The sequence below is a fragment of the Eumetopias jubatus genome, unplaced genomic scaffold, assembly GCF_037043125.1.
Source record: "Eumetopias jubatus isolate StellerSeaLion01/CBP00866 unplaced genomic scaffold, mEumJub1_p1.0 scaffold_14, whole genome shotgun sequence".
In the NCBI taxonomy this organism is placed as follows: Eukaryota; Metazoa; Chordata; class Mammalia; order Carnivora; family Otariidae; genus Eumetopias; species Eumetopias jubatus.
The window spans coordinates 63320773-63347434 of NW_028274820.1; the positions used below are offsets into that span (position 1 = coordinate 63320773).

The 26662-nt window shown below is 55.0% G+C and overlaps 1 protein-coding gene across 8 annotated transcripts in view; it reads left to right on the forward strand.

The window, feature by feature from the left end:
* The first annotated feature begins 5802 nt into the window (after positions 1-5802).
* ADCYAP1R1 (ADCYAP receptor type I) overlaps positions 5803-26662 on the forward strand; it is a 39617-nt gene continuing 18757 nt past the window's right edge. For 2 of the 8 annotated variants that reach the window (XM_088018695.1, XM_088018697.1), the window contains exons 1-8: positions 5884-5934; positions 7432-7537; positions 19636-19743; positions 22116-22136; positions 22720-22722; positions 23183-23224; positions 25580-25692; positions 26318-26415. In XM_088018695.1, the coding sequence (XP_087874821.1) occupies positions 5884-5934; positions 7432-7537; positions 19636-19743; positions 22116-22136; positions 22720-22722; positions 23183-23224; positions 25580-25692; positions 26318-26415 (542 nt within the window). Of the gene's footprint in view, positions 5935-7431; positions 7538-19635; positions 19744-22115; positions 22137-22719; positions 22723-23182; positions 23225-25579; positions 25693-26317; positions 26416-26662 lie in introns of all 8 variants that reach the window. The other 6 variants (XM_088018696.1, XM_028119341.1, XM_028119343.1 and 3 more) reach the window with 5 other exon arrangements.

Here is a 26662-nt window from a genome sequence, read left to right on the forward strand (position 1 = left end):
AGGGCAGAAGAAGGACCTAGATCTATGTGGCCCAAGGGAGAGGGAGGGTGGAATGCTGCCCTCCCACTCTGGGGGTGTCCAGAAGGCAAAGATTGGCCCAGAAGGACATGGAGCATGAAGGAAAGACATCAGAGCTTTCCTATGAGGGCCTTGGACCAGCCGCTGGAGGAGGGTGAGCACCCTGTCCCAGGAGCTGGGCCATCCTCAGCTGGGGTGCAGCAGAAAGGGTCCTGCAGGGTGCAGGGCAGAGGGGAGTGGCTGGAGGGTGTCGGAGCCCCCTCCCACTCCGAGGGGAAAGTGGGAGCCCCATGAGTCACCACTATAGCTCTGGTGTGCTGACTGATGATGCTGTCTTCCTGTGTGCTGGGCGCAGAGGCTCCCCGGACAACACGGCTGCTCTCATCTCTTCCCGCTGCCATCAGTCACTGGGCTGGTGGGGCCTGAAGAGGGCCCCTGAGTGTGGACAGGGGAGCAGACTCCCCTCTAGACCATGTATCTGTCACACATCCATTCCTGCCAGGTAGGGCTCCAGTACTTTCTGCTGTGGGACCTTGGGAAGTATCTCCTCTTCTCTGGGCTCAGTTTCCCCACAGGGGAACTCAATAGTGATAGTGGAAGGTGGCCTTTAAAGTTCGTCTCAGGTGTGAAATGGTGTGTCTATAATGAACTCTTCCAAAGGAAGGTATTACAGATGTAGAAATATGGGCAGGGCGTAGCAGAAGTTCTGACCAATCCCCAAAGGTGTGAGAAGGATCACTAATAACATACAATGAGTTCTGAGCTGAGCTTCCTTTTACCAGAGACAGAGAATGACAGGAGCGTAAGGATGGAGTGTACAAGCTTTGGAGCTAGCCTGCTTGGGTTCCCTTCCCAGCTCTACCACCTATTTGCTGTGTGACCTTGGAGAAGTTACTTAAATCTCTCTGTGCCTTAGTCACCTTAGCTATAGAATGAGGATAATGCTAGTAACTACTTCAAGGTTTGGGGCAGGCGAAAGGAGTTAATGCAAACTGATGGCTTGGAAGGGTGCCTGGCACATACTGAGTATTTAATAAATGTTAGTCATTAGCAAATAAAGGTGCAGCGGTCCTGCCACTCCCATTTTGAAAGTGACACAGGGCTATGGGGACAGAGGTGACAGCAAAAGGTGCAGAAACCTGAACACAATAGTAAGAAATTAGTAACGGTTAATGCCCTACTGGGAACCAGGCTATTCTATATACTCTGTAGTTTACTTACATGAATTTGTTGGTGTCTCACAGTAGTATCCATGAGATAGGCATTACTATTATTTCCATTTTACAGACAGTCAAATTGAGGCACAGGAAAAACTGGCGTGCCTGAAGTCCTAAGGCTTAAAACGCTGGCAAAATTGTCCCCACGTCCACCACCATAAATGCCAGGGAGTAGAGTTTAATTGTTCTCAGATCAGTTGCAAAAGCCAATTGCCCCAGCAGAGCCTGGACCCAAGAGAGCGAGCCTAGGAATACTGGTCACCAGGTCGTCCTGAGCCAGCTGCATGGCTGGGCTGAAAGAGCCCGGTGTTCATCCTCAGGGAGGGGAGAGTCCAACCCCAGACTGCAGTGGCCGGGCCTAGCCTTGTCCTGGGAGAGGGTCACTGGCAGGCTGGGGGAGTGCAGAGGGGGGAGGCAGCCAGGACGAGGGGGAGGAGGAGCAACTGACAGGGCTGCAGGTGACAGGCCCCGGGGACGCATTCAGGGGCACCATGCCTGTGGCCCACAAGAGGAGCAGGTTTGGGGCAGGTGGCCTCCAGCTGTAAACTCTGAGCGCTGTCCAACAAGGATGGGGCAGGGAGACGTCAGAGCGTGGACGGCGGGGCGGGCAGAAGTGCCAGAAGGGGCTGAGGAGACTGTCGTCTCGGAGAAGCTGGAGAAGGTAATCCCTGAGGTCCCCAGCCTGGGGGCGTGGGAAGATATAGGTCTGGGAGCTCCCACGCTCTCTCTCGCGGGTGAGTCTAGTGGGCAGGGGAGTAGTGGGGAGAGTGAACAAGAGACAATAGTGGGCTAAGGGAGTAGATCTTAAGAGTTCTCATCGTGAGAAAAATGTAACCGTGTGGTGACGACATTGACTCGGCTTACTGTGGTGACAATATATACAAATATCAAATCGTTACATCGTGTACCTGGAACTAATATAACCTTATATGTCAATTATATCTCAATTAAAAAAAAGAGAGGGCAACAGTGGGAATGGGGAACCCGGGTCTAGTTCCAGATAAGGCCCTGTGTTGAGCATACCCCAGCCCCTCCACCCTGCGTCACTGGGCTGCTTCCCATCCTTGCCGAAGCAGCCTAGTGACAAAGCAGAGCTGGGGGATGGTTGGGCTGGGGCCTCCGCTTCGGCTTGTTTTGAATCAGTGCAGCTGTGGCCGAGGAACGGGGCCTGCTGAGAGCGGGCAGGAGCATCCTGCGAGCCCGGCGTCCCCGTGTGAGTGCGTGAGCGTGTGCGTGCTCGCGTGGGCATGTGTGCATGTTTGTGTGTGCGCCTGTGCCTGAATCCAGATAGAGCTGATTGCCTCTGTGTATCTGAATGCCTTTGCAGAATCGGGGTGTGTGTCACTACACAGATCGAGGATCTGATAAACAGGAGTCTCTGCGCTGCCGTCTGATTGCATCTGTACGTATCTTTATTGTGTTCTGCATGTGCTTCTGCGTTTCTGTGAAAGCGAGTGTGCGAGAGTGTGTGTGGAGTTGTCTGCCAGCCCTTGAAGGAATCTCCCCCTCTGCGTATTCCATGCATGGCTGTGTACTGATGCCTCAAGTGGGTGCCCTGGGGATAAATGTCTCTCTTTGTCTCTGTGGGGTTGACGTGTGTTTATGCTCTTCTCTGTGGACCTGTTTCTGTGTATTTGTGTGTGTGTGTGTGTGTGTGTGTGTGTGTGTGTGTGTGTGTGAGAGAGAGAGAGAGAGAGAGAGAGGGAGGGAGGGAGGGAGAGAGAGAGAGAGAGGGAGGAGATAATCAGAGATCAGCCAGCTCTCAAACACAGATTCATTCTCTGCCTGCTTGCTGCCCCCCACTTGCCCTTAGAGCAACCAGAGTCGTGGAAGCTGCTTGCTCTTCCGGACCAGCTCTCTGAGTTCTAATAAAGGTCAAAACAGGGACTTTAAAATCCTACTCTCCATGAGAGTTACCTGGAGAGCCAAAACCTGCATCGATGTCCGGGCCCCCACCCCAGAGAGACTGACTCAGTTGGGCAGGGGTGTTTTTAAATGCTCCTCACTCCTCGGTGGTCCTGATGGGTGGTCCGGGCTGAGTGTGGGCTAAGAGGTCAGAGCACGTCTTCAGACTGGGGTTGGGGCTCAGGGAGGGGGCAGCCAGTCTCCATTTGCAGGATCCCCGTCCTGAAGGAGGCAGGAGAGCTGTTGCCATCTCAGGATATTGCTGAGAGCAGGAAGCCCTGATTTCACATCAGAGTGCTCTTGCCAGATGTCCTTCTCGAGGAACTTTGCTCTGTGCCCCAGGGCAGAGGTCTCCCCCAAGGAACAGAAACAGCCGCTCGCCCCTGTTTCTGGTGGCACCTTGCTGGGAGTACGAGGGAGGTGGCCCTTGAGGAAGGAACGCTGTGTCCGCTTGGTGACACGGGCTGTGCACCCATTTCCCTTCTATGGCTCTTGTCTGGGCCCTGCTGGCCAGGAGGGAGCTGAGATGAGGAGTCACCTTCCTCCTGGCTAAGACAGCTGAGATCCACAGAAGCCAAGGGTCTAGATGGTGGCTGGGTGTGGGGCCAGAGCCCAGGTGCAGGCTGTAGGCTGGGGCTGCTGACACCCACCCCCTCCAGATGGGCTGATGGAGGTGCCAGGGCCACCTGGCATGGTCCTGGGTGGGGGCCCACCTGACTTCACATCTCACTGGCCTTTGGCCTGACATTGTCCTAGGTGTGGAAGAGTCAGCTGCAGATCGCAGACGTTTGCTGCCTTGTGGTGGCTTCTCTAAGCCCTTCCCTGGCCGAGAGAGACAGCCTGTGTGCTGAGCCAGTCGGGTCAGAGTGTCAGCTCCTGCCTCAGCACACAGGGCTTTAGGCTCCCCAGGGAGAGCGGAGGTGACCGAGCCCACTGGGGACCAGCACTGCCGGGTCATGCCAGAAGCAGCCCATGCCCAGTAGAGGTGTGTCGGGGGGGGGGGGGCGCTGGGAGTGAATATAGAAATCCAGGCCTGAAAGTCCAGCATAGCTGGTGCCTTGAGGTGCCCAGGGATGCTGGGGCCGGCGCTCCCCCCAGCCTGCCCAGTCCTTCCTGACCTGCAAGGGAGAGCCTACATCAGCATCCTCAGGGCCCCCTGGGCTTCTCAGAGCATTTCTTGGGGACACCCGAGGCCTCCCTCAACATCTCTGAGTGGGCCCTGAGTGGGTAGAGCAACAGGTGGGTAAGACAGGGCTCCCTTTTGTTGAGCTATCCTGGGCTTGTTTTCTTTCTCCTTTTTGGGTACTTGCTGGTCACCAGAGTGAGCTTGGAGAAGCTAGGAGAGAGGGAGAGCACATGGGTTGGCAGCAAGCCAGGGGCACAAAGGGAACCAGGGTCATGGCAGCTCTGCCTGGTAACGGGCGTTATGCGGAGACTAATGACTGGGATGCAGCCCCCCCATGGGTCTCTGAACCAGGCACCTATGGTGGGGGCCCTGACACTGGCCGACTGAGTCGTTTTAATAATAATTTAATAGGAATACAAAGAATAATTTTTAAATTACTGTGTAGTATTCCCTTGCATGGCTGCCGAGGCCTATTAACGGGGCCTGGTTGATGGATGCTGTGTTGCTTCATTTTCTGCTGTGGATGCTATTTTAGGTGATGCTGCAGTAACTATCGTTGCACATGCTTTTTTTTTTTCGGGCGAGTGCAAATATTTCTCAATAAAAACCCAGATGTGGAATTGCTGGGTTGAAGGGCATGCGTGCTAATGATCAATTTTAGAAGCAGACCAAGCTCTCCCTCCTGGGAATGTGGCAGAGCTCCCACATTCTCCCCGCTGGACTCCCGGTCCCCTGTCCAGTCCCCACCAGCAGCCCCAGTCCTCGGGGACCTCCCCCCTTGGAGAATGCTCTTCAGCAGTCGCCCTCTGGCATGTCACGATGGTAGAGGCTTTCTCCTGGAGGCCGAGTGGGCCGAGGCAGGGGGAAAGGAGGTTACATCTCTTAGCAGGTCGGCTCGGCAGCTGGAACGAAGCGATGCTCTGTGGTGAGCACATGAGTTGAAGTGCAGTTCTTTCTCACGTAGCAGTCTGGAGCTAGGGAGGCCTTCCGGGCTGGTGGGGTGCTCGCGGCGATCCGGTTCCTTTCGGTGCATGGCTCCCCATGCCCCAGGGGTTGGCTCTGGCGTTTGGGCAGGGCGAAAGAGCAGAAGCCAAGAGCAGGTACTGCCTCATGGACAAGGGGTCCAGAGGTGGCACCTGTCACTCCCACCCGTATTCCATAGGTGGGACCTTCATCACAGGCCCACATCTGTGAGCAGGAAGGACTAAGGAATGTCTTCTTTAGGTTGGCACACACGTGCCAGCTAAAACTCTGTCACAGTGGAGGGAGAGATGGGGAGACAGTTGTCTGCTCCCGAGGGGAAAGCCATGCAGACCCTTCTGGTGGCCTGAGCCCATGTGCTCTGCACTGTATCCCCAGTGCCTAGCACTGCGTAGGTGCTCAGCAGATGTTTGTTTGGAAGAAGAACAAAGGCAGGGAGGGGCTTACCCTTGGAGGCTGAGAGCCTTGCTGTAGGTAAGGGGGTGTCAGGAGGAAAGGTTCTCCCTGCCAGGGGACCCACGGCACTCATGTCTTCCTTTCTCTCTAGCCCGTAGACACCGTGGGGCTGACCAGCGGCTGCTCTGAGTGGGAGGCTGGCAGTGCTGGCCTGAGTCTCCTTCCGGATTGAGAAGCGTCATGGCCAACATCTTGCAGGCCTCCCTGGCTGCTTTCCTCCTGCTGCCTATGGTAAGGGCCCAGGACCCTCCCCTCCGTGACCCACTGGAGCCCCAGGCTCACCAGAGCCCACACCGCAGAAAACCTGTGTCTTTTTTCTGTCCTCAGCCAAGCTCAGTTCTGCTAGCTGCTATTTCTGCCTGAACCCCTACTGGGTCATTCAGTGCCTTTGGGTGAATTACAAAGGGTGCCCCTTCCTCAAAACCCTGTACTGATTTGATTAGAAATTTTGACACAATTTACAAATCTATTATGATGGTGCATGTGTAGCAATCTTTAGAGTTGTGCAGTGTACAACCTGTTCAACTATATGCAGGGGCCCTAGTCACAGCTGCAGAAAGCTTTTTGACCCCAGGCCCTAGCCCGTAAGTCTCTGCCAGGTTAGAGCTCAGAAGCCTGCTCTTTACTTATGCCTTAAGGGAAGGGTAGGGGAGGAGTGCTCCTCGGCATTGACTTCTGCCCCTCAACTTGAGAATTTAGGCCAGCAGTCGATGCAGCTGTCGTCAGAGACCTGGATGCCAGTCCTGTCTCTGTTCTGCCTTACTGTGTGACCACAGAGAACCTCGCCCCTCTCCCTGGAAGCCTGCACAGCTGTGAATAGTCAGAACTCAACCGGATCCCTCAGCACCGTCCTTGGCGGCTCAGATGTCTGAGCCTGCCTCCGCACTTGCAGACATCCCCTTGAGGAGCCATCCCTGCCCCAGAGTTTTACCTTAAAGTGACAGCATAAGAACACAGCTGTCATGGACTTTGAAGTTACTTGGTCCTATGCTTAAATCCAGTGCCTGCCACTAACTAGCTGTGTGACCTTGGGCAGGAACATTTATTTTTTCTGAGTCTTGGTTTCTGCTTTTGTAAAATGGGGGCAGGAGTGAATGAGAGCAGCTTGTGGGTCCCACTGAATGCAACCAGTGCTCCTTTGCCCACAAGCCCCTGGGGGTGCACCTCCTCCTGAGCCCCCAGAGGAGAGAGAAGCTGAGCCCCCTCAGCCTTGTATTTCTCCCACCCTCTGCTTGCTTCCCTGAAGTACAGTAATAGCCTTGTGGTCTCTGGAGCCAGACTGCCTAAGTTCGGATCCTGGCTGTACGGCCTACTAAGCTATGTGACTTTGAGAAAGTCACTTAATGTCTCTGTGCTTAGGTTCACATCTGCCGAATGGAGAATGATGAAAATAGTACCTCCTTTGTAGTGCTCTTGAGCGATGTGTGTATAAGACAGAATAATGCACGCACACAGTACAGTGCTGTGTATGTGTTTGCTAATATTATCACAACACATGGAAACTGAGACCCAAGGAGGAGTGGAATCCACTGAAGGCCACATGCTGAACTGGTGAAGGAGAAGAGCCCTCATGGTATCTGTGGCCCCTGCTGGCCCCGAAATCTCTCTGGGACTGTGCTCTTCCTGCTTCCGCCCCCCATCCTCCACACTGCCCTGGGGCTTAGGTAGCAGGGCTTGTAGGGGAGCCTCCTGCTCTCGCCTCCCATCCATCCTCTGTGTCCCTCGCAGGCCACCGCCATGCATTCTGACTGCATCTTCAAGAAGGAGCAAGTCATGTGCCTGGAGAAGATCCAGAGGGCGAGTGACCTGATGGGCTTGAACGACTCCTCCCCAGGTGAGTAGGGTGGTGAGGAGGTCACGGTGTCCCCAGCACAGCCAGGCCAGCCTTTAGAAACTGGTGTCCCAGCCTCTGGCCATTTTGTAGAGGGTGGTGGAAGGTACAGGTCCCTGGGTCCTTCTGAAAACCCTCCGGGGTGATGGAGTCCTGGATCTGCTCTGGGCAGTGACCCTGGCGTTGCCCTCCTCGGGGACAGCCTGCCCTGGATGCCTCATTCTGGAAGAGGCTGTTCTGGGTGGCTGGATGTGGCTGCGTCTGATCCCATGGGGGCTGAGATCGGGCTTGGTGTCTGGGCTGTGGAGCGGCCGTTAGAAAGCTTATTAGCAAGCAGCCTGAGCCTGGTGGCAGCAGGGACACAGCTGTTGCCAGTGGCCGAGCTGGAGAGCACCTGGTCAACCCAGGGCAGGCAGTGCGGGGTCATTTCCCTTTCTGTGCTCACTCCACCAGAAACCAGAGAACAAGCCTGCAGCACGAACCCCACTCCTAAGCCTGCTGGGTGCAAAATGTTTCTCTTGGGGCTGCTGTTAGCATTGGGGGGGTGGGGGGGTACTGCTTCCTGGTGCTGGATGGGGCCATGCACTGCAGGACACTTAGCAATCATAGCTCTCCCCGTTAGATGCCCAGAACACCCCAATCCCAGTGACAACCCCAAGTCCTTTGCACCTTGTCCAAGTGTCCCTCATGGCGGGGCCCCTGGCTGAGAACCACAGGTCTGTGTAAGGCCGTTCCTGCTGACTGACTCCCCACTGTGCAGATGGGACGCTGAGGCCCACGGGGCAGAAGAGGGGGTGTGTGGGAGCTTGGGGATTTGGGGCTGGGGGCATCCCTGGAGGCCTTGCCAACCTCACCCGTTCCTAAGTTGCTAGAGGGTGGGGCTCTCTGCCCCGACTAGAGGGCTCTACTTTTCCCTCTGGATCCTCCCCATTTCTGAGGAGCTCTTCTGAGCACCATCTGTTTAAATACTTGATTAATCGGCAGCCCAGTTAAATGTAATGGTCCCTGCGGGCTGAGCTCCCTGTACAGTCAGTGAACATTAACTGGTAATGAAGCTGCTCCTGGCCATGCTGGCCTTTCCCTCCGGGCCGAGCTCTGGCTCAGCCCTAATCAAGGCCGAAAGTGGATTCTAGGCCCCACCACCCAGGGAAGCTAAGCAGGGGGCCCAGATGGGCATAGTTGCAGGAGACCAAAAGAATATCTGGTCCAAGCCTCTAGTCGAAGGGGTGGGAAGAGGGGAGCCCTGGGGCCAGTGACTCGTTAGACCACACCCCACAGGGGTGGGAGTGGGCGGCAGGCTGAGGTGTCCTGCCTCCCAGCTTAGGGCCGTGGCTCCTGCATCGCAGGTCTCAGATACACTGGGGGTTGAGTAATGAGAAGCATCCAGAAGGGAAGAGTAGAGGTGGGGTGGGAACCAGGCCTGGGGAGCTGTGTACAGATTAATTGCACAGCGGTTTGGGGAGCCCTGGGTTGGGAGAGGACATGAGGGCCTGGCCACAGGGGTGTCCTCGCAGAAAAGCATGAGTGAGACAGATATAAGGGTGGACACCCTCCCAGGAAGGGGCAGGCCAGGGCTGGGTGTGTGGGGGGGTGTCTCACCCCCAAGTGATGCTCGGGAGAGGAAGAAAGGAGTTCTCTGTGGGGAAGGTGGGCAAGAATTCACGGAAAAGGTGATATTTAAACCAGATCCTTGGTTCTCAAACCTGGCTGCACATCAGAATCACCAGGAGCTTTTAGAAGAATGTACCCAAGCTACAATCCAAACCCATTAAATCAGCACTGCGGTCCATCAGGATGTTTAAAGGCTCCCCAGGAGATTCCAATGAGAAGCTAGGCTGAAACCCCTGAGCGAGGCTTAGGGACAAGCAGGCACTTGGTGGCAGGTGAGAACTGAGGGCTGGATGAGTGGGGAGAACATTCTAGGCTGAGGGAACCCCAGCAGGAAGAGGTGGGGGAGGGGAATGGGTACCTCCCTGTATGTGGAACCCTGAATTAGGGTGGGTGCAAGTGGGCTATAGAGAGGGTCTGGCTGAGGGTCCCAGGGGCCCTGTGAGTCATGGCTGACCACAGGTCACCCTCAAACCTCGACGTGGGTGAGGGACCCCAGGCCTGTGGAACAAGTTCACTCATCCACTGACCTACTCATTCATTCACTCACTCGTTCATTCACTCATTCATTCACTTACTCGTTCATTTCACTCACTCGTTCATTCACTCATTCACTCACTCCCTCATTCATTCACGCACTCATTCGTTCATTCACTCACGCATTCATTTACTCACTCATTCACTCATTCATTCAGGTGTTTAAATGAGAGCTGTTACAGTCCCGCCCACCGTACTCACCGTGCCCTTCCTCCCTCTATTGGGTCTTCCCCCACCTGGAGCTCTGTCTCCCTTGCCCAAAAGGTCCTTGGAGCATCCTTGTCATTGCAGTTGAGCCAGGCCTCTTGGCTCCGTATTAAACCTGCTTGTGAAATCCAGGCAGCTGTTGATCTCCTTGCACTGTGCAACGCCTTAGAACCCCCAGGAGCACTTAAAGGTGCCGATGGCCAGGCCCTTCCCAGACCAACGTCATCAGCATTTGGTGGTGGAGTTTGTTGAAGGCACGTGTTAAAAGCCTTCAGATGATTCTAAACATATCCAAGTTTGAGAGCCATTGTTGTGGCCAGAGGACAGCATCCACTGGATGCTCATGCCATCTTGGACCAGAGAGCAGCCCCCAGGGTGCAGGTAAGCCAGGCTGGGAGCTCATTCCTAGCCAAGAGTCAAATGTGAACGCCAAGGAGAATTGGCAGTTAGCATGGTGTTGCCAGGCTGTGCTGGGGTGACCTGAGAGGCCAGCCCTCCCCCTGTATCCCTTCCTTGCCCCTCCCCTGCCCCTTCTGTCCCTAAGCACATGCACCATGCACAGAACTCTGGCCAGAGGCTGGCTGATGTCCCTGAAGTGCACCTGAAAGTGGAAAAAGAAAATCTCTCCGCTTGTTCTAGTAACTGAGTTACGAACTCACCATCATGGTTTGCTGTAATTGAAAAATGTATTCCTATGTATTTTGTATATTTCCCCATACTCTTTTAAATTGAATACAGTGAGTGCATTGGAATGAGGACACTGATCTGCTGGAGGTGAGGTGTGTCCATGCCACAGTGTGTGTGGCTGGGGTGGGGGGAGTGCTCCCAGGAAGTCACCTGCTTCCTCTTAAACCCTGTCCCTGGGACACCCCAAAGAGAACATGGGATGGTAATGCACAGAGTGGCCTTTGGGGTGGAAGCCAAGGGACAGAGAGATGCGGGGGTGGGGGGTGGGGTGGGACCAGAGCTCCGCAGTCAGCTGAAGAGGGTAGAAAAGCCAGGTGAGGCTGGCAGAATGAAAGCAAGCTTGCTGACTGCGTGGCTTAGTTCATCCTTGGTGTGTTTTAGATGTTTATTGGAACCATTATTGAGGCGATCTGTGTAGTGGTTTTGTATCTCATCTCAAACTCCTGAATCCTAAATGGGACTCGAGACAACACCGAGTCCAGCTCTGTCATGTGACCCAGAGAGAGGTTGAGGCTAGAGGTGGCAGTCACTGGCTCAGTCACACGGAGCGCTGGAGCCAGCTCTGGGACAGGACCCAGGTCTGCCATCCCAGCCGGGGGGGTGCCCTTTGTGTGGCGGCGCTCTTGTGCCCAGAGAGAAGGAGAAAGGAGTCCTGTGCGTGGGAACAGGGTCTCCACTCTTAAGAGTCGCCGGTCCCACACAGGTCACAGGCATGGGCTGCCTTGTTCTCTCTGCTCAGCCCGAGTGGCCAGCCTGCGTGGGGTGGGCCCGGCCAGCGACTCTTCTTTGCAGGACCGTGGGCTTCCGTCAGCCTGGAGGCTTTCCCTGCATTTAAGCGGAGCTGCTTGGGTGTGGTCCTACTAGGGGTGCCCCTACTCCGGAGAAGATGAGAGAGGCCTGCGGTGGCTTTGGCGGGGGCAGGAGGGAGGAGATTTGGAGGGAAGATGAGGAAGCCTGCTTATTGCTATTCTGCCCCAGCCTCTGAGCCCTGTCCGGGGTGCAGAGTGCTTCACCCCAGCCCCCACCTCCACTCTCACCACGAGAGGAGAGGCCTGGAGGAGGGGGCCACCTCAGGGCTGGGCCCAGGCTCCCCAGCCCTGGAGCAAGATTGGCTTCTTGACCGCACCTGCCAGCCACTCTGCCATGGAACAGGCACTCAGCATGGGAAGGGGTGGGGTCCGCGGGCTCCCTCACTTCTGACAAAGGGTTCCATTTCTGTCCAAACTGGTTTTCCTTTAGTCCCGTAGTTCTCAGACTCAAGCCTGTATCAGAACTTCCTGGAAGGCTGTTAAAACACAGAATTCTTGGACCCAGCCCCAGAGTTTCTGACTCAGTGGGTCTGAGTGGGGTGCATCTCAGGGGTACAGATGAACATCTGCATCTCTGGCAAGTTCCCTGTGGTATTCCTGGGCTGGGGACCCCACTCTGAGGACCACTGACTTCCAGAGGCGAGGACTGCATCTTCATTCCTGCCCCACCGCCCCCCCTCCCCACCGCCAGCACTGAGCTCACAGCTGGTCCCCATTTTATGGATCGGAAATATTGGCTGGAAAGTAAATTTCAGTAAATAGAATCATATTTTTTTACCCTTGAATTGTGATGCTAAAATGAGGGGCTTGTTCTAACAATACCCGAGCATCCTCAAAGGGAGGACTGCGTCTTTGAGTCCCTTTGGTGTCCCTGGTCTCATGGGTCTTGAACACTGTGTGGAACTGGACAAAATCATCACCATGACAACCTGCGATTAGCTCCTTATTTTGTTCCAGTCGAGTCTAATGGTCCTTGTGTTCTCTCTCTGTTCAGTGTGCCCAAGTGGTCTTTTCCCCTCCTGCTGTCGCAAGGCACTGCGTCTCCTTGGCTGCTTTGTGTCTAGTGTCTTAGTGTGAGCAGCACCCTCCCCCGCCCCCCAGAGTGTGCACAGCACTCTCCCCTGAGCAAGATCCCTTCTGCGCCTGGGTTCCTTGGCCCAGGTTCCGTAGAGGCTTTCAGGCTTGTGGGGGGCGGGGAACAGACTGAGCCAGGAGGGCACAGGTGGACTTCGTGTAGAATTGGGGAACCAGAGGAGAGGTGAATAGGGGGACTTGGGGGTGTAAAAGCAGAGAGCTCTCCCAGGGGAGAGGAGCCATTCTGATTTTCAACCTCTTTTGCGGGGAAGGAGAGGAGGGGAACAGGGACTGATGCACTTGACCATGTCCTCCTGGAAGCAGGCTTTCCCGGCTGCTGTGTCGCTGAACTGTCCTGGTTTTCCCTGGGTTTCTGGCCGCCCCTCCTCAGTCTTCTTTGCTAGCCCCTCTTCCGAATGCTGCATTCCTTCTTCTGTTGCGACCAAGCCTTATATTCTTCTCTTCTCTAGTGCACACCCTCTCACTAGATCCATCGTCCCGGTCCGCGATGGGTCCTACCTAGCATCCCTGTGCCGACCACCCCTGGCTCTCTTCCCCCCCGTTCTGACTCCCTGTCTGCACTCCGGACTTGTATCTAACCGCCTGTTGGAAATCACCTCCACTTGGCTCCTGGCACCATCTCAGACTGAACACACTCCAGACGAAGCCCTTGAGCTCCAGCCTGCCTCATGCCCTCCACCATTTGCTTCTCATCCGGTTTCTCTCCACTGTGGGGAAAGGCTGACCCCTGCAGCCACACAGACACTCAAGCCAGAAGCCCAGGTGCCACCTTTGGTACCTCTCTCCCTTTCACCGCATCAGTCAGGGTAGCCTAGATGTTGCTGCAGTAACCAAAAAATAAAAAAATAATAAAAAATAATACAAATAAAGACCTTAGAATTTTAGGGACACAGCACAGCAGCCTTTATTGCTTGCACACACGGGTAACAGGCTGGTGTGGTTGGCAGAGGCGGGAGGTGGAGCTTGACTCTGCACCGTCATTCAGAGCCGCGGGCTCCTACCGTCTTAGAACACTGCCACCCTCAACCGGTGGCCCCCCAAGGATGCTGCAGAGAGGGGAGAGGGAGAGAACGGGCATGGAGCCTGTGAGGGGCGCCTCTGAGAGCAGTCCATCACCTCCACTTACTTACCATTGGTGAGAACTCAGTCACGGGATACGGGTGAGCACCAACGGTCGCTGGCAGGCTGGCTGGCCGCAGCTGGTCTGTCACCGGGCCCTCCACTTCTGCCTCCAGGCTCCCCTACACACAGCATGCCTTTCTGTCTTGGCTGTCCTGGCTCCAAATCAAGCCCCTCTGCCCTCCCCTGGACTTCTGCCATATCCTAACGGATACGTCTCCGTGTTTGATTTGCTGCTCTTGAAATGTATTACCTTCCCACACAGCTGAATCAGATCATGGGACGCCTTGTCTTAAAACGCATCTGTGGGAGGCAAAACAGTGGTGTCCACATCCTAATCCCCAAAGCCTGAGAATGTGTTACCTTACATGGCAAAAGGTACTTGGCGGATGTAATTAGGTTAAGGATCTGGATTATTCAGGTGGATCCAGTATAATCGCAAGGGTCCTTTTAAAGGAAGGAAGGTGGCAGGAGGGTCAGAGAAGGGGAGACTTGAGGATGCTTATGCTATAGGCTTTGAAGACGGTGAAAGGGGCCCCTGGGCAAGGAATGTCTTGAATCTGGAAGAGATAAGGAAATGGATTCACGCTAGAGCCTTCAGAAGAAATGCAGCCCTGTAAACATCTTGATTTTAGCCCAGGGAGGTCAGTTTTGGACTTTCGGACCTCCAGAACTGCAAGATAAGAAATTGTGGCGTTTAAGCCCCTGAGTCGGCCTTGTTGCAGTAGCGCTAGGAAGGTGATTCATCATCTAAGGGCTTCTCTTAGCATTTGGCCTGAAGTGCAAGATCTTTCACTTGGACCACCAGACTGTAAGCTCTATGTAGGCGGAGACCCGGGCTGTTTTATTCACTCCTGTATTGCTCTGCAGTGTCAGACTCATAACTGACACAGAATAAGAGGGAGGGGAAGGGAGAGTGAGAAGAAAAATAGGGTGAAAGGAGGGGGGGGGAGGAGAAGGAGAAAAGGCGTCTTGAAATCCTTCAGTCCCAACAGCACTAAGCTTTGTTGGGACTAGAGTCTGGAACAGATGGGGATAGAGAAGCTGGATGTATTCTGTGGGGGTGGAAGGAAAATGAGTTGCTGTCCTCAGTTCGAGAAACCCCAGGCTCTTTCCCGTCCTCCTCATCTCCCCGGAAGGGGTTTCTGGGGGGATTCAGAGCAGGCTGCAAGAAGGAGGGGAGATGAGATAGAGCCCCCACCACCTCTGAGAGGTGGGAACTGTGGAAGCGTGCGTGGGGCAATCTGCGAAGCCCTGAGGTGGCGACCTGAGTCTCCTGTGACCCCAGTGATGCGGGCCAGAGGGGTGGTCAGAGGGCTTTGCGCTCCCGATGGGGTCAGGGACATTGTCCCCTAAAGGAAAACTGTTTTTCTGCTCACAGCATTTCTGACATTGAATGTGTGGGTTTTCCAGGTTTCTGTGGACATCGACTGGTGTCCCTACAATTTAATTCACTTCTGACACTAACTACCTGGAGTTAGCACAGACCCTACTGGCTAAGAGCTTGAAGACTGTCTCCTCCCCCACTTCAGACGCCAAATGTAAATCATGGGTCCCCATGTCATCCACATTTCTGTCTGAATTGACTACAAATTGGGGGTTCCCATGACCTACCTCCTCCTCAGTTTCAATAATTTGCGGTAATGGCTCACAGAACTCAGGGAAACACGTTTACTATAAAGGATATACAAGAACAGCCAGATGAAGGGGTTCATAGAGTGAGGTCCAGAAGGATCCCAAGTGCAGGAGCTTCTGTCCCTGTGCAGTTTGGGATGCACCAACCCATTAGCTCTTTGAACCCCATCGTTTAGGGTTTTTATGGAAGTTCTGTTATGTAGGTATGATTGACTAAACCCTAAGCCATTGGTGATTAGCCCAATTTCTAGCTCCTCCCCCCTCTCCTGAGGGTGGTGGGTGAGGCTGAAAATTACCCCGGCAACCGACCACCATGACCCCAGAGTCACCTCATTAGCATAAATTCAGGTGTGGTTGAAAGAGGCTTATGAATAACTAAAGACACTCCCCTCACCCTTATCAGGAAATTCCACCGGTTTAGGAGCTTTGCCTGGAAGCTGGGACTAAGACCAAATACATAATTCTTATTATGTCATGGTATTGCAGTTCCCTAAACCCAGGCACTGGGATTGGGCCCTCGAGTTATGGATTTCAGTTCTAGTCTTTCTACCTGCCCTGGTGCTGTAGGAATTGCCCCTAGGAACCTTAGTCCCTGGAGGGGAACCAGGCTGGGAACCTAAGGAGGGCACCAGGAGGGCTCTGATAGTGTGGCAGGCCATGGGGTAGGGTGGGGCACCTTGGCAGGTACCCCTTGGGAGATGTTTGTCTTGGCAGTGGGGCCAGAGAGGGCAGCCCCGGACTCCCCAGCCACCCTTTTGGGCACCAGCAGGTCGTGAGTGAATCTCTGTTCCAAATTTGAGCTCTGGTCACCCAGAGTTGGGCATATGCTCAGAGACACCCCGCCCTTGCAGTGCACACAGGGAAAATGAGTCAGAGTCATGAAGTGAGCCCTTGGCAGAAGTCAACCCAAATTCAAGTCTTTAGGCTGCCTTGCAGGTGCTGAAGGGACATGCAGGTGCCCTTCTGCTTCCTCTGCCCTCACAGGCAAACTTCCCAAATTTGTTTCCTGCCCCACTGTGGCCCCGGGCCTGATGGGTGTTGGAGGTGGGGCAGGTGTTGAGTAAGTAGTTGTTAAGAGCATGGATTCCCCACCATGCCTCTATGCCTCTGCCCTCCAACCTGGGAGCCCCCACCTCCCCTCATGGCATCTCTGCCTGGGGCCTGCATCTTTCCTTGCACCTCAACCCTCGGGACCATGCTCCCTCTATCTGAAGTGCCCTGAGACCTCAGGAACGTCAGCTGGCTGCAGCAGCTGGTTGTGCCAGGGCCTAATGTTCCATATTACAGGAGCATCTGTTGGCTGGGGCTTCTAGGGCATAGGCCAGACACAGCCCTGCTCCATGACCGTTCCATGGTCTATGTGGACCACGGCAGCCGAAGATGTGCCACTGGGTCTCTTTCAAGGACATGATGTAATAACCAGCCATGTGCCGGCTGGTTTCCTGCTGCGAAGGGTGGGCAGGAATCAGCAATAACTGGCTACTGCTGTGAGACCTGGGACCCTGCTCCCCTCATGTGGCCCCGGTGTCCTTGGCTTCTTGGTTTGTTATCCTCTGAGTTTTCTATGGTGCTTCCAGCTCCCAAACTTGGTCATCCCAGGAGCCAGGAGAACATAGGTCAATGGGACTGGGTGTGAATTCCAAAATAGCCAGGTCTGAATTCTGAGAGACCAGGTTTTCTGCATTTGGAAGCTTGGGGTGCCTTCTTGTCCAAAGGCTACCTGAAGTCCATCATGGACCCCAACAGAGAGGCTGGGAGCCCATGAGGCCTGCCCTAGGCCCCCTCGCCCTGCCTAGCACCTGCCCAGGCATCCTCTGTGACCGATTGGTGGCACGCCACCGGAATTTCTCCTCACCTTGCAGGGCTCTGCTTCATCTCCTTGTCTGGGCCTCTCTCAGGGGAATGATTCTCAGGGACACCTAATTGAAATAATGAAATTAATGCCAATAACAGCAGTGAACATGCATCGAGTGAGCCTGGAGTTCCAAGAGCTTTACATGTATGAATTCATTAATCCTCATGACAGCTCTGGGAGGTGGGACACTCTCTCAGGCACCCGCTGACTGTCCTTTACCTGGTAAAGAAGCCTCTCCAAAGCCCATATTTATAGACCCCTCAGCAGGATGTGTGTGTCCCTTCCTGAAACTGTACTCTGCCGTCAGACCCTCCACGTGGCCGCCTCCCTCCTCCACCTTTGCCCCCCCCTTAGGAATTATATCACTGCATGCACTTCCTCTGCCCACCTGGTAGATGTGGGGTTCCCTGGGGCTCCCTTCTCCATGCCCTTCTCACTTCATGCCCTTTCCCAGGGCCTCACCCCCTCCCCATGTGCCAGAGAGGGAGACAAGGGCTGGGCCTTGGGAGCCATGTTGAGGACTTGAGGTGGTAGGTTTTCTGAAAGGTGTGCACTGCTAGGGGTGGGCTGGATGTCCCGACCAGATCTTCCTTTTGAAAAGATCACTGTCACAGCCTTGCGGGGTCGAGTGAGGAGACCATGGTGCTAGTAAAAGGTAGCTTACCCCTTAACTTGGTGGGGGTGTGGGGATGGAGAATAAGGCATGGATTTCACAAATACCTGGCGGTCAGACCGGTGGGACATGGTGGCCAGTTGGATATGGGAAAAGGAGGAGGAGACATAGCAAGGGCGGTCTGTTACCGAAACCCGACTTTGGCTGCCCTTTGTTCGAAAAGCCAATACTCAAGAGATGAGTTTTGATTGGAAAGGAATATGAGCTTTATTCAGGACGCCGGCCACTTGGGAAGAAGGCAGTCTTGTCCAAAGGCCAACTCTGAGGTTTGTGCCCGCCCAGAGATTTTTTTTAAAGGGTTTAGGGCAGTTAATCAGTTAAGGGAGTGCAGTGGTCTGTAACATTTCTTGATTGCATGCGCACTACTGACGCCAGCTACAGATGTTATCGGGGTGCTCAGAGGTCATACAGGAGGGTCTGGTGACTGCTGCAGAAGGACTGAAAGAATGCGCCATCTATAGGTATACAAAGAAAGGTTTAGTTTATCACGTGGGTTAAGGGTGCTTGCTAAAGCCTGAAGACTGCTAGGTTTGCCAGAGGGGCCGAAGTGGCTTCAAGTCTGTCTAGCTGGGGCTGAGACAGGAAATGGGGCTCTAGTGGGAGATGCTGAGTTGAGTCTTGGACAGGCTGGGTTTGGATTACCTCGGGCCTTTCATGGTGGGGATACGCAGCCACGGGAGGCTGTTTTCAGGGAGTGCAGGTGTCAGGATCGGGGGTTGTCTGTGTGTAGCTCTGTCCCTAAGTCCACGAGCCAGTGATCTTGTCCAAGGTGGGAGGGGTGAGGCGCCGGGGCAGGGCAGCCGCCAGTGTCTGTGGTCAGGCCCCGTTAGGGAAGGTGGAGAGGTGGCCAGCTGGTGGCCAGAGGCATTTCAGCGGAGAGAAGAGGAGGGATAGAGCCAGAGAAAGGGGTGGAGCACGAAGGGAGGTGAGGAAGTGGCCATAGGGGGTGCAGAGAGAGCACTCAGGCGAGGCTGGCCGAGGCTGGAAGGAGAGGGAAAGATTGCATGGTAGGCAGAGGGGCAGGAGGGTCTGCTGAGCCCCCAAATTAATACCTGGTCGTCAAGCTTGTCATCCTTGTCTTGCTCCCAGCAGCGCATGTCCAGCGAGGCACCAAGTCTTGATGATTCCTAAACACCCCTCGGTCTGTCCCTGCTCCCCCTCCAGCCCTCTGCCTCCCCCAGGCTGGGCCTGCACCACCACGGCACTGGCCTCTTCTGTCTCCGGGCTCTGCGTCCCTTCACAGTCCTGGGCCTTGGCCACGCAGGCCTCTGCCGGGACGGCTTTCCCCTCCTCCCTGTCGGGCTGGTTGCTGCTCCCCCTCCAAGCCTCAGAGCCTCACCATCTGGAAGGCAGGTGCGGGCCGGGAGCAGCACCCTTAGGCCAGCCAGCTCCTGGCCCTCCCCTAGGGGCAGGGAGGGCCCACCGAGGAGGCCGAGCTGAAGCTGGACCCCATAGTGATGGCGGAGGCTGGGAGGACTAGGGGGAGCCGGTGTGGGGTGATGATGGGGTGCTCCAAAGACCCCCAGCATCTCATGCTTAGTGATCCCGCCTTGGCCTGGTATTGGCCTGCTTCTCCCTTCCCCACAATCCTCCCGGCACCGTGGGGCTATGGGAGATGTAAGGTCAGGTGAGAGCTCCCTCTCCACCCCAGGAGCTCCTGAAATGTTCAGCTCCTCCTTGACGGGTCTTTCAGGGATGAGGCTGAGCCCTGCGTCACACAGTGAGCCTCACCTTCTCTCCCTGAAACCGTTCCCTCCCCCTGCAAGGGTCTGGCTCACCAGGGTGTGTGTGCGCCCGCCCACATGTGTGTGGTGTGTGCAGTGTCCGTGCATGCATGGGGCAGGGCCCCCTCTCACCAGGGTTCTCTTCTGCACAGGCTGCCCTGGGATGTGGGACAACCTCACGTGTTGGAAGCCTGCCCGCGTGGGTGAGATGGTCCTGGTCAGCTGCCCTGAACTCTTCCGAATCTTCAACCCAGACCAAGGTGAGTTTCCCCCTGGGGCTTTCCTAGGCCATGATTGGTCTAATCTGCTCCCCACACTTGGGCCCCAGGCCTTCCTGGGATGCAAGTACCAAGGACCTGGGGCCCCCTACAGGCCAATATTCCCTGTTCCAGAGCTCCCATGCTAGTGGGAGCATGAAACTACAGACCCTGGTCCGCACAGGGTCATGGAAGCACCTGCAGACATGGCTCCTAGGGTGATATCGAGATGCACCCTTGGGTGTGAGGCCAGGCTGTGCTCTTGGATGTGGGCTCTGTCACCCAATTTGGACCTTGAGTGAGGCAATTCACCCCTCTGTCCCCTGCCCCCCATTCCCTGATCTGTCAAATGGCAATGTGGCATAGTGACTGGAGAATCGTGTGGAGGAATGCACATGGTAGCCCAGGTCTTGGCATATTTTAATGGTCAGTAGTGTTAGTTGGTGTTACTATCAGTATCACACATACAGGGATGCTCAGAGGCCCAGAGAGATACCCAAAGATGGACACACAATGAGACGCCTTCAGGCAGCTGGGCATAAGACACTCACCCATGTACACACCCACGTACCCACTTAGATACTAGGTATGGTATCACAAAGAGCTCAGCTTGGGACATGTCTGTGTTTGAGATCTCGGGGGGGGGGGCACTGATGTGCTGTGGAGATATTCAGGGGCCCCAGACCCATTTGAGAGTCCTAGGGGTGGGCAGTGTCTGAGCTGTGTGACTCAGGATATTGGGACAGGGGGCAGAAGTGAGGGGGGCAGTGCTCTGAGAAAAGGCACAAGGCCTTAATGACCACATCTCCAAGGGGAAGGGTCTGACAAAGAGGGGTTCGTGCAGATCTCTTCTTTGGGTGTGAGCTGGCCTCTCTAGGCCAGTTCCCACCTTTCAGCTGGGACCTTGTAGACTCCTAAGAAGGGCTGCTCTCCAGCCAGTCTGCCCTAAATCTGGGAAGGGCCTAGAGCTGGACCCTGGTCTTCCACCCCACTCCTTGTGGCTGTGGAAGGAAGCAGGACACCAAGTTAGGCGGGGCTGGGCTTCAGGCAGGTGATGTGCTGAGAACTGCCCCACTGACTGCTGAGCCCTGGGTTGGGGCCTTGTTTAGGGGAGGATGGACGGCAGGGACTCTGGAGGGGATTGGGGGCATCTGAGTCACTTGGGTGCTCATGCACAGGACCCTGTGGCCTGGTCCTCAGCTTCCTCCTTCACCTACCTAAGGCTTAGGCCGGTGTCCTTCTAGACCTGGAGAGCGTTCGAGCTCCACTCCACTACGGAGTCCTGCCTCCCTCCAGCCTCCGACCTGTCTAGGAGAGGCAGAAGGCATATTCTCTTTCACTTCTGGAACTCCAGCAACCGGGACGCTGCCTGGAGGGGCAGGTGCTTGTGGGAGGTGGCAGAGGGGAGAGTGGCAGTATGTTGGGGTGCAGGGACCCATCCGAAGACCAGGGGAGGCAAGGTTTGGATAAGATGCCTCCCTTCCCCTCCTCCCACTTCCCCTTCTGGATGTTTAGCCACACCTCCTACCTCCAGACCTGCCAGCCCAGAAGGAAGATGGCTTTAGGCTCTTCCATCCTGACAGCTGGGGGGCTGGGTGTGGCCCCAGAGCCAGACAGGAAGTGAATTTGGAATCAGAGACAAACTCGGGGTACAGTGTGCATGGGGGCCCTTGGTGCGGTGGCAGCTGGTGACTCAGCCACATCCTGCAGCATTTCTATGGAAACCGCCTTCCTCACTTCCTCCGTTCATGTAGCCCTCTCATTCATCATTTACCTGAGGCTTCTTGAACATCTGCTTTGGGTCAGGTACCATGGCGAGACTGCTTCTTTTCAACAACAAAAAGGCAAAATGAATCAGCGGTGAACTAAGATTTTAAGGAAAACTTTCCTTCACACTCTGTCCCTGCCTTTGGCAACGGCACCATGAATGTGTTATTTACACCTGATCCTTAATGGCTCATTAAGGCAGGGCCCTTTAGCGTCTCTGTTGGCAAAGCTGGGTTAGTGAGACTTGCCTTACATGCTGAGAAAGTTGAGAATGGCATTTCTCATTCTATTTCATGGCTCCCGGGGCCGAATCTCTTTGCTGTAGTAGCTGTTGCTTTGCAGGCTACTGAAGACACAGGGGCACCGAGCTCCCCTCCTCCTCTCAAATGCCTCTACTCATCTCTCCATAGCTGGGTCGCATTCTGGAGGGAGAGGTGGAAGTCTCCCGTGTCTGGCCCACCCCCAGCCCACAGTCCTCATGCCCCTGGGTCCCTGGCAAAGTCTGGGCATGGGGAGTGGGGGAGAGGAATTCAGCAGGACCCAATGAGAGCAGACCCAACTCTAGCTCCCTCGTTCACCTCTGGGTTCTCTCTCTTTCTCTGTTTCAGTGTGGAAGCTAGAAACCATTGGTAAGAGGAACCTTGGAGAGGACAGGCTGCTGATCATCTGTCCATCTGTCCATCCAGTGGGAACCCAGTTCTGACTGCTGGGAATGGGTGGGGGTGGCATGAGATGCTCCTCAGGGACCAGATTCCCCGCCTCTACCGCCTGCCCTTAGCCATCTGGGGAGGTGGGGGACACAGGCAGATGGAAGACACAGCGCTTGGCCTCGGGGTGCTCATGGGCTGATTTGGGAGGTCGAGACACACTTGTGGACGGGATAGAAAATGAGCACTGTACAGGCCGGAATGTGTGTGTGAGCCCATGTAGATACTGACATCCTCAGTGGCCTTGACACTGGAATGGAGGGCAAGCTTGAGAGACCTAACTATGCAGCATGCAGGCAGGGTAATGAAAAGGTCAGGAGAGGCGTCTTGGAGGGGGTGGCATGTCAGCTATGTGTTGGAAACGGGGTTTTGAGAAGTGGAAAGGAAACGAGGGTTCATTGCTAGCAGGGGGTTTGTCATAAGAAAAGGATGGAGGTGGTATAAAGAGTCAGGAGAGAGAGAGAAAAAATGTCCATGGATGAAGTCCTGGGCTCCCTTGGATGAGACAGTTGGGGGCTGAGATGGAGGCTTGTAGACCCAAGAAGAAACCCAAGTCCAGGACCTGTGTTGCTGTTCCTGCCTTTTTCTGGAAAAGGCCCCGTCATCCTTTTCCATTGCTCTCCCAGTCCGGAGGCCCTCCCACCTTCCTGATGATATCCCATCTCCACTTCCTGTGGCCCAGTGGGGAGAACTGAGTCATGGGCCATCATCAGCATCACAGAAGTACAGAGCAAATGGGACTGATGCCAGAAGGCACGGGGTGCGTGTGTGTGTGTGTGTGTGTGTGTGTGTGCGTGTCAGAAAGGTGTGTGGCTGCTGTGTGTGCTGCAGCCTTTTGGCTGAGACCCCGCCTCTGTCCTTCAGACCAGGGATGGCCTTGACCTTCCAGGGTAGAGGGTATACCACGCACAGCCCTGGCACGCTGATGGCTATGTGTGCTGACTCATGCCCACTTCTGTGCTTTGCAGGGGAGTTCGATTTCCCTGACAGTAACTCCTTGGATCTCTCAGGTGAGGGGATAAACTGGGGCCCACCATGGGCTGGCTGGAGGGAGGGTATGTGCTGACACGGAGCTTGGCGGCCCGGTTCTGGGGCAAGCAGGGCCTTTCTGTGGCTGTGTGATCTCTGGAAAAGCTGTGGATTTTGTCCACAGAAACTTGCACTCATGTGCTCAGACAGAACGTTGTGCATACAATTTCTGGGAGCACAGATCTCCCGAAGCCACACTGTGGACTCCCAAGTACAAATCCCCTAGATTCGATGACTCCTGATAGTTTGGAACTCCCAGGTGCAACGGTGGTTCTCCGACTTTCAGTGTGACCTCAGTCACCTAGGGGGCTCATTAAAACTCAGATTCCCTGCCCCCAGAGTCGCTGATAGAGCGGGCCTGGGGTGGGGCCTGAGAATGTGCATATCTAGCCAGTCTTCCCAGTGATGCTGATGGTCTAGTCTGGGTAGGGTGCCCACTTTGAGAACCAGTGCCCTAAAATCCTGTGCTCCTACGAATTTGCTGGGGCAAAATAGTCTAGTGAAGAGGGCGCAGTCACTGCAAGGTTTTGACAATCTAGAGAATAGTCCATCTTCTTTAGATTTCCATCAGAACAATAGAGTGGCAAATTTGTGGAATAGTTCTGAACAAAAAGGTTTATATGCCTCTGTGCCCACACTGTCTTATAAAAAGAAACAGAGAAAGGAGGCAAATAAAAGAAAGGAAATGGCTTCTACCTCTGGGACACTTTTAAATAATTGTTTTTCAAAACAGCTTCCCTTTCCTCTTCCCACCACCCTGCCGTGGGCAAAGCGGAGAGGAGAGGAGGCCCAGGAATGGGAAGGGACTTGGCCAAGGCTATAACTCCCCCGGGACGTGCAGACTTTCAGAGGGACTTGGAAGGAGGTTGCTAGTAACAGACTGACGTGGATTTGCTGGAAGAAGGAGGAATTTGGCATCAAAATGGGGGACAGAATTGACTCCTCCTCTCCCTGGGCCTGTCAGGCGTCCTCCTTGTCCTATGTCACAGGACTCCAAATTCGAGAAGCGGTAGAGACCAGTAGTCTCCCCACTCTGGGCAGAGCTGTCTTCTGTGGCAGGGTCACCCACCCTCTGCTTCTTCCCAGAGTCCCAGGAAGTGTGTTTCTGACTCTCTTGGCAAGGAAAGACTTGGCCTCAGCTCTTCCAACCCAGCTGGCGAGGACGTGGGGTTGGAAAAGTAGAGGGGTCTCTTGTCTTGGCCTCTGCCCTTGCCTCCTTCCTGACCTCCCCAGAGGTGGCCTTGGCCACAGCAGGGGGAGCTTTCCAGCAACATGGGTGCTGGAGCTCCTTTTCTGTGGAAGTGTCTTGTTTTACACAAGTTCCTGGCCCCTGAATCCTGTGAAAGAAAGAACCATTGCCACGTGCCCTAAGATACCAGGTAAACTCCCAGGAAGCCAGTCTGGGAACAGGGGTCGGTCTGGGGCCACAGTCCAGGGCTGGAGGCAGAGGGGGCTGCTTGCCTTCTCCCCTCCACGGGATGGCCGTGGTTCACCCTTACAGACAATCAGGAGAGGGGAAGATAAAACGAGCAATCATTAAAGGCTAAAAGGCCCCAGGCGGGGCCAAAACCAATCTAGATTCCACCCTACAGACTGTAAATGACTCCCTCCCCTTTGGTGTCCTACAAAATGGCCTTTACAGTCTATCAAAAGGAAATTAAAGTACGTTAGTGACAGGAAACAGACCTCTAAACCTGGGAAGACAAAAGTTTCTTTTTTTTTTTTTTTTTTAAACCTAAATACATATCTTAATAAGATCTGGCGCTAGGTTAATGGAGGTCTGGTCCTTGTTAAGCAAGCAAGCCATGCATGTATCCCCTTGGTGCGGGATCTTACAGCTGTTGCAAGGCTCAGAGCTCCTGATGTTTGAAGGGCACTCCAGCTCCAGAGTCGCCTGAGCTGACTCCTGGACCAGAATCCGGGGGTTGGAGTGCGCTGGCGGCTGGAGTCTGCAACGGTGATCGCACATCATTCATGCCTGTTCACCGACGTTTGACAAGTGCTGACCCAGGGCCTAGGGAAGAGGCTCCGGCCTTTGGTCAGTGAGCGTTTGCCAGTTCCAGAAGAGAGGGAGGCCCGGTCCCCTCAGCCCTTGTTAAGAGATCGGCTGTGCCTTGTCCTCCCCAGTGTCCTTCGTGTAAAGGCTGAGCTTGAGGCCACCAGCAATTGCTATGTTCCCGCGGATGGTGGAAAATTTCATGAACCTTCAATCACCATCTTCCCAGATGCGCATATGGGTTTCTAGAAATTCTCACTTAAGAAGTAATTTTCAAGTAAGAATTGCAGGGTTTTCTTAAATCATTCCCATGCCCCACTGAGTTTTTGTTCTACTGCAGACATGAGGGTGGTGAGCCGGAACTGCACTGAGGATGGATGGTCAGAGCCGTTCCCTCATTACGTAGACGCGTGTGGGTTTGATGACTATGATGAATACGAGCCCGGGGACCAGGTGAGTGGCTGTCCCCACGGGGAAGTGGCAGGGGTGGGGCTGAGGAGGCTGGTGACCGGGTGTCCCCACCAAGGCCTTGGCTCCTGTTGGGCCTACGTGTCCCTAGGCAGCACGTGAGCCCCTGCTGTGTACCCAAGCCAGATGCACGGAGGGCAAGGCCTTCATTCACTCATTCTGGGCCAAGGAGCATCTGCTTTGCTTCCTGAGTTCCCCCAGCCCCCACTACACGGCCCCTACCTCCCTGGCTACTCTTCCAGGACACACGTCCTTCCTGTGACTGAAGGGTTGAGGCAGGGCCCAGCAGGGGGCCTCCTGGGAGCTTCTCCAGGCTAAGGTGATGCCTGTTCTGATTGGTCAGTGCTCTGGCATTCAGCAAGCATTTACTGAGCATAGGCAGAGTACAGACACTGTGGAGGGGAGCAGAAGCTCATGGGGGATGGGGTGGGGGGCAGGGTAGAAGAGGCACTCGGGGGGGGGGAGAGGAGGAGGTGAGATCAGCAAGAGGAGAAGAGAGGAGGGAGGAGCTGGGTGGTGGACCGCTGGGGTGGGCAGGCCCTGGCCCGAGGGCGCTGGGGGCTGGGGCAAGCCCCATGTGGAGCCCTGGACGTTTTGTGCTTTGCTCCAGGATTATTACTACCTGTCAGTCAAGGCCCTGTACACAGTTGGCTACAGCACATCCCTTGTCACCCTCACCACTGCCATGGTCATCCTGTGTCGTTTCCGGTAAGGACCCCCGACACATACCAGCAGCGTTCAAGCCAGTGCAGCACCCCCTAGCTCGGAGCCCTTACTCTGTCCCACCCACTCCTACCTTCTCCCCTGGATGTCAGCCCTGGAGGCCCCTTAGAAGGCAGTTCCCCCACCCCTCTGATAACAGATGGGAAACTCGATCTGAGAGAGGGCAGCTGACATGCCCAGGGCCATGGGCGGACCCTGGGCAGGAGACCTCCATGCCTCACGTTTATCTTCC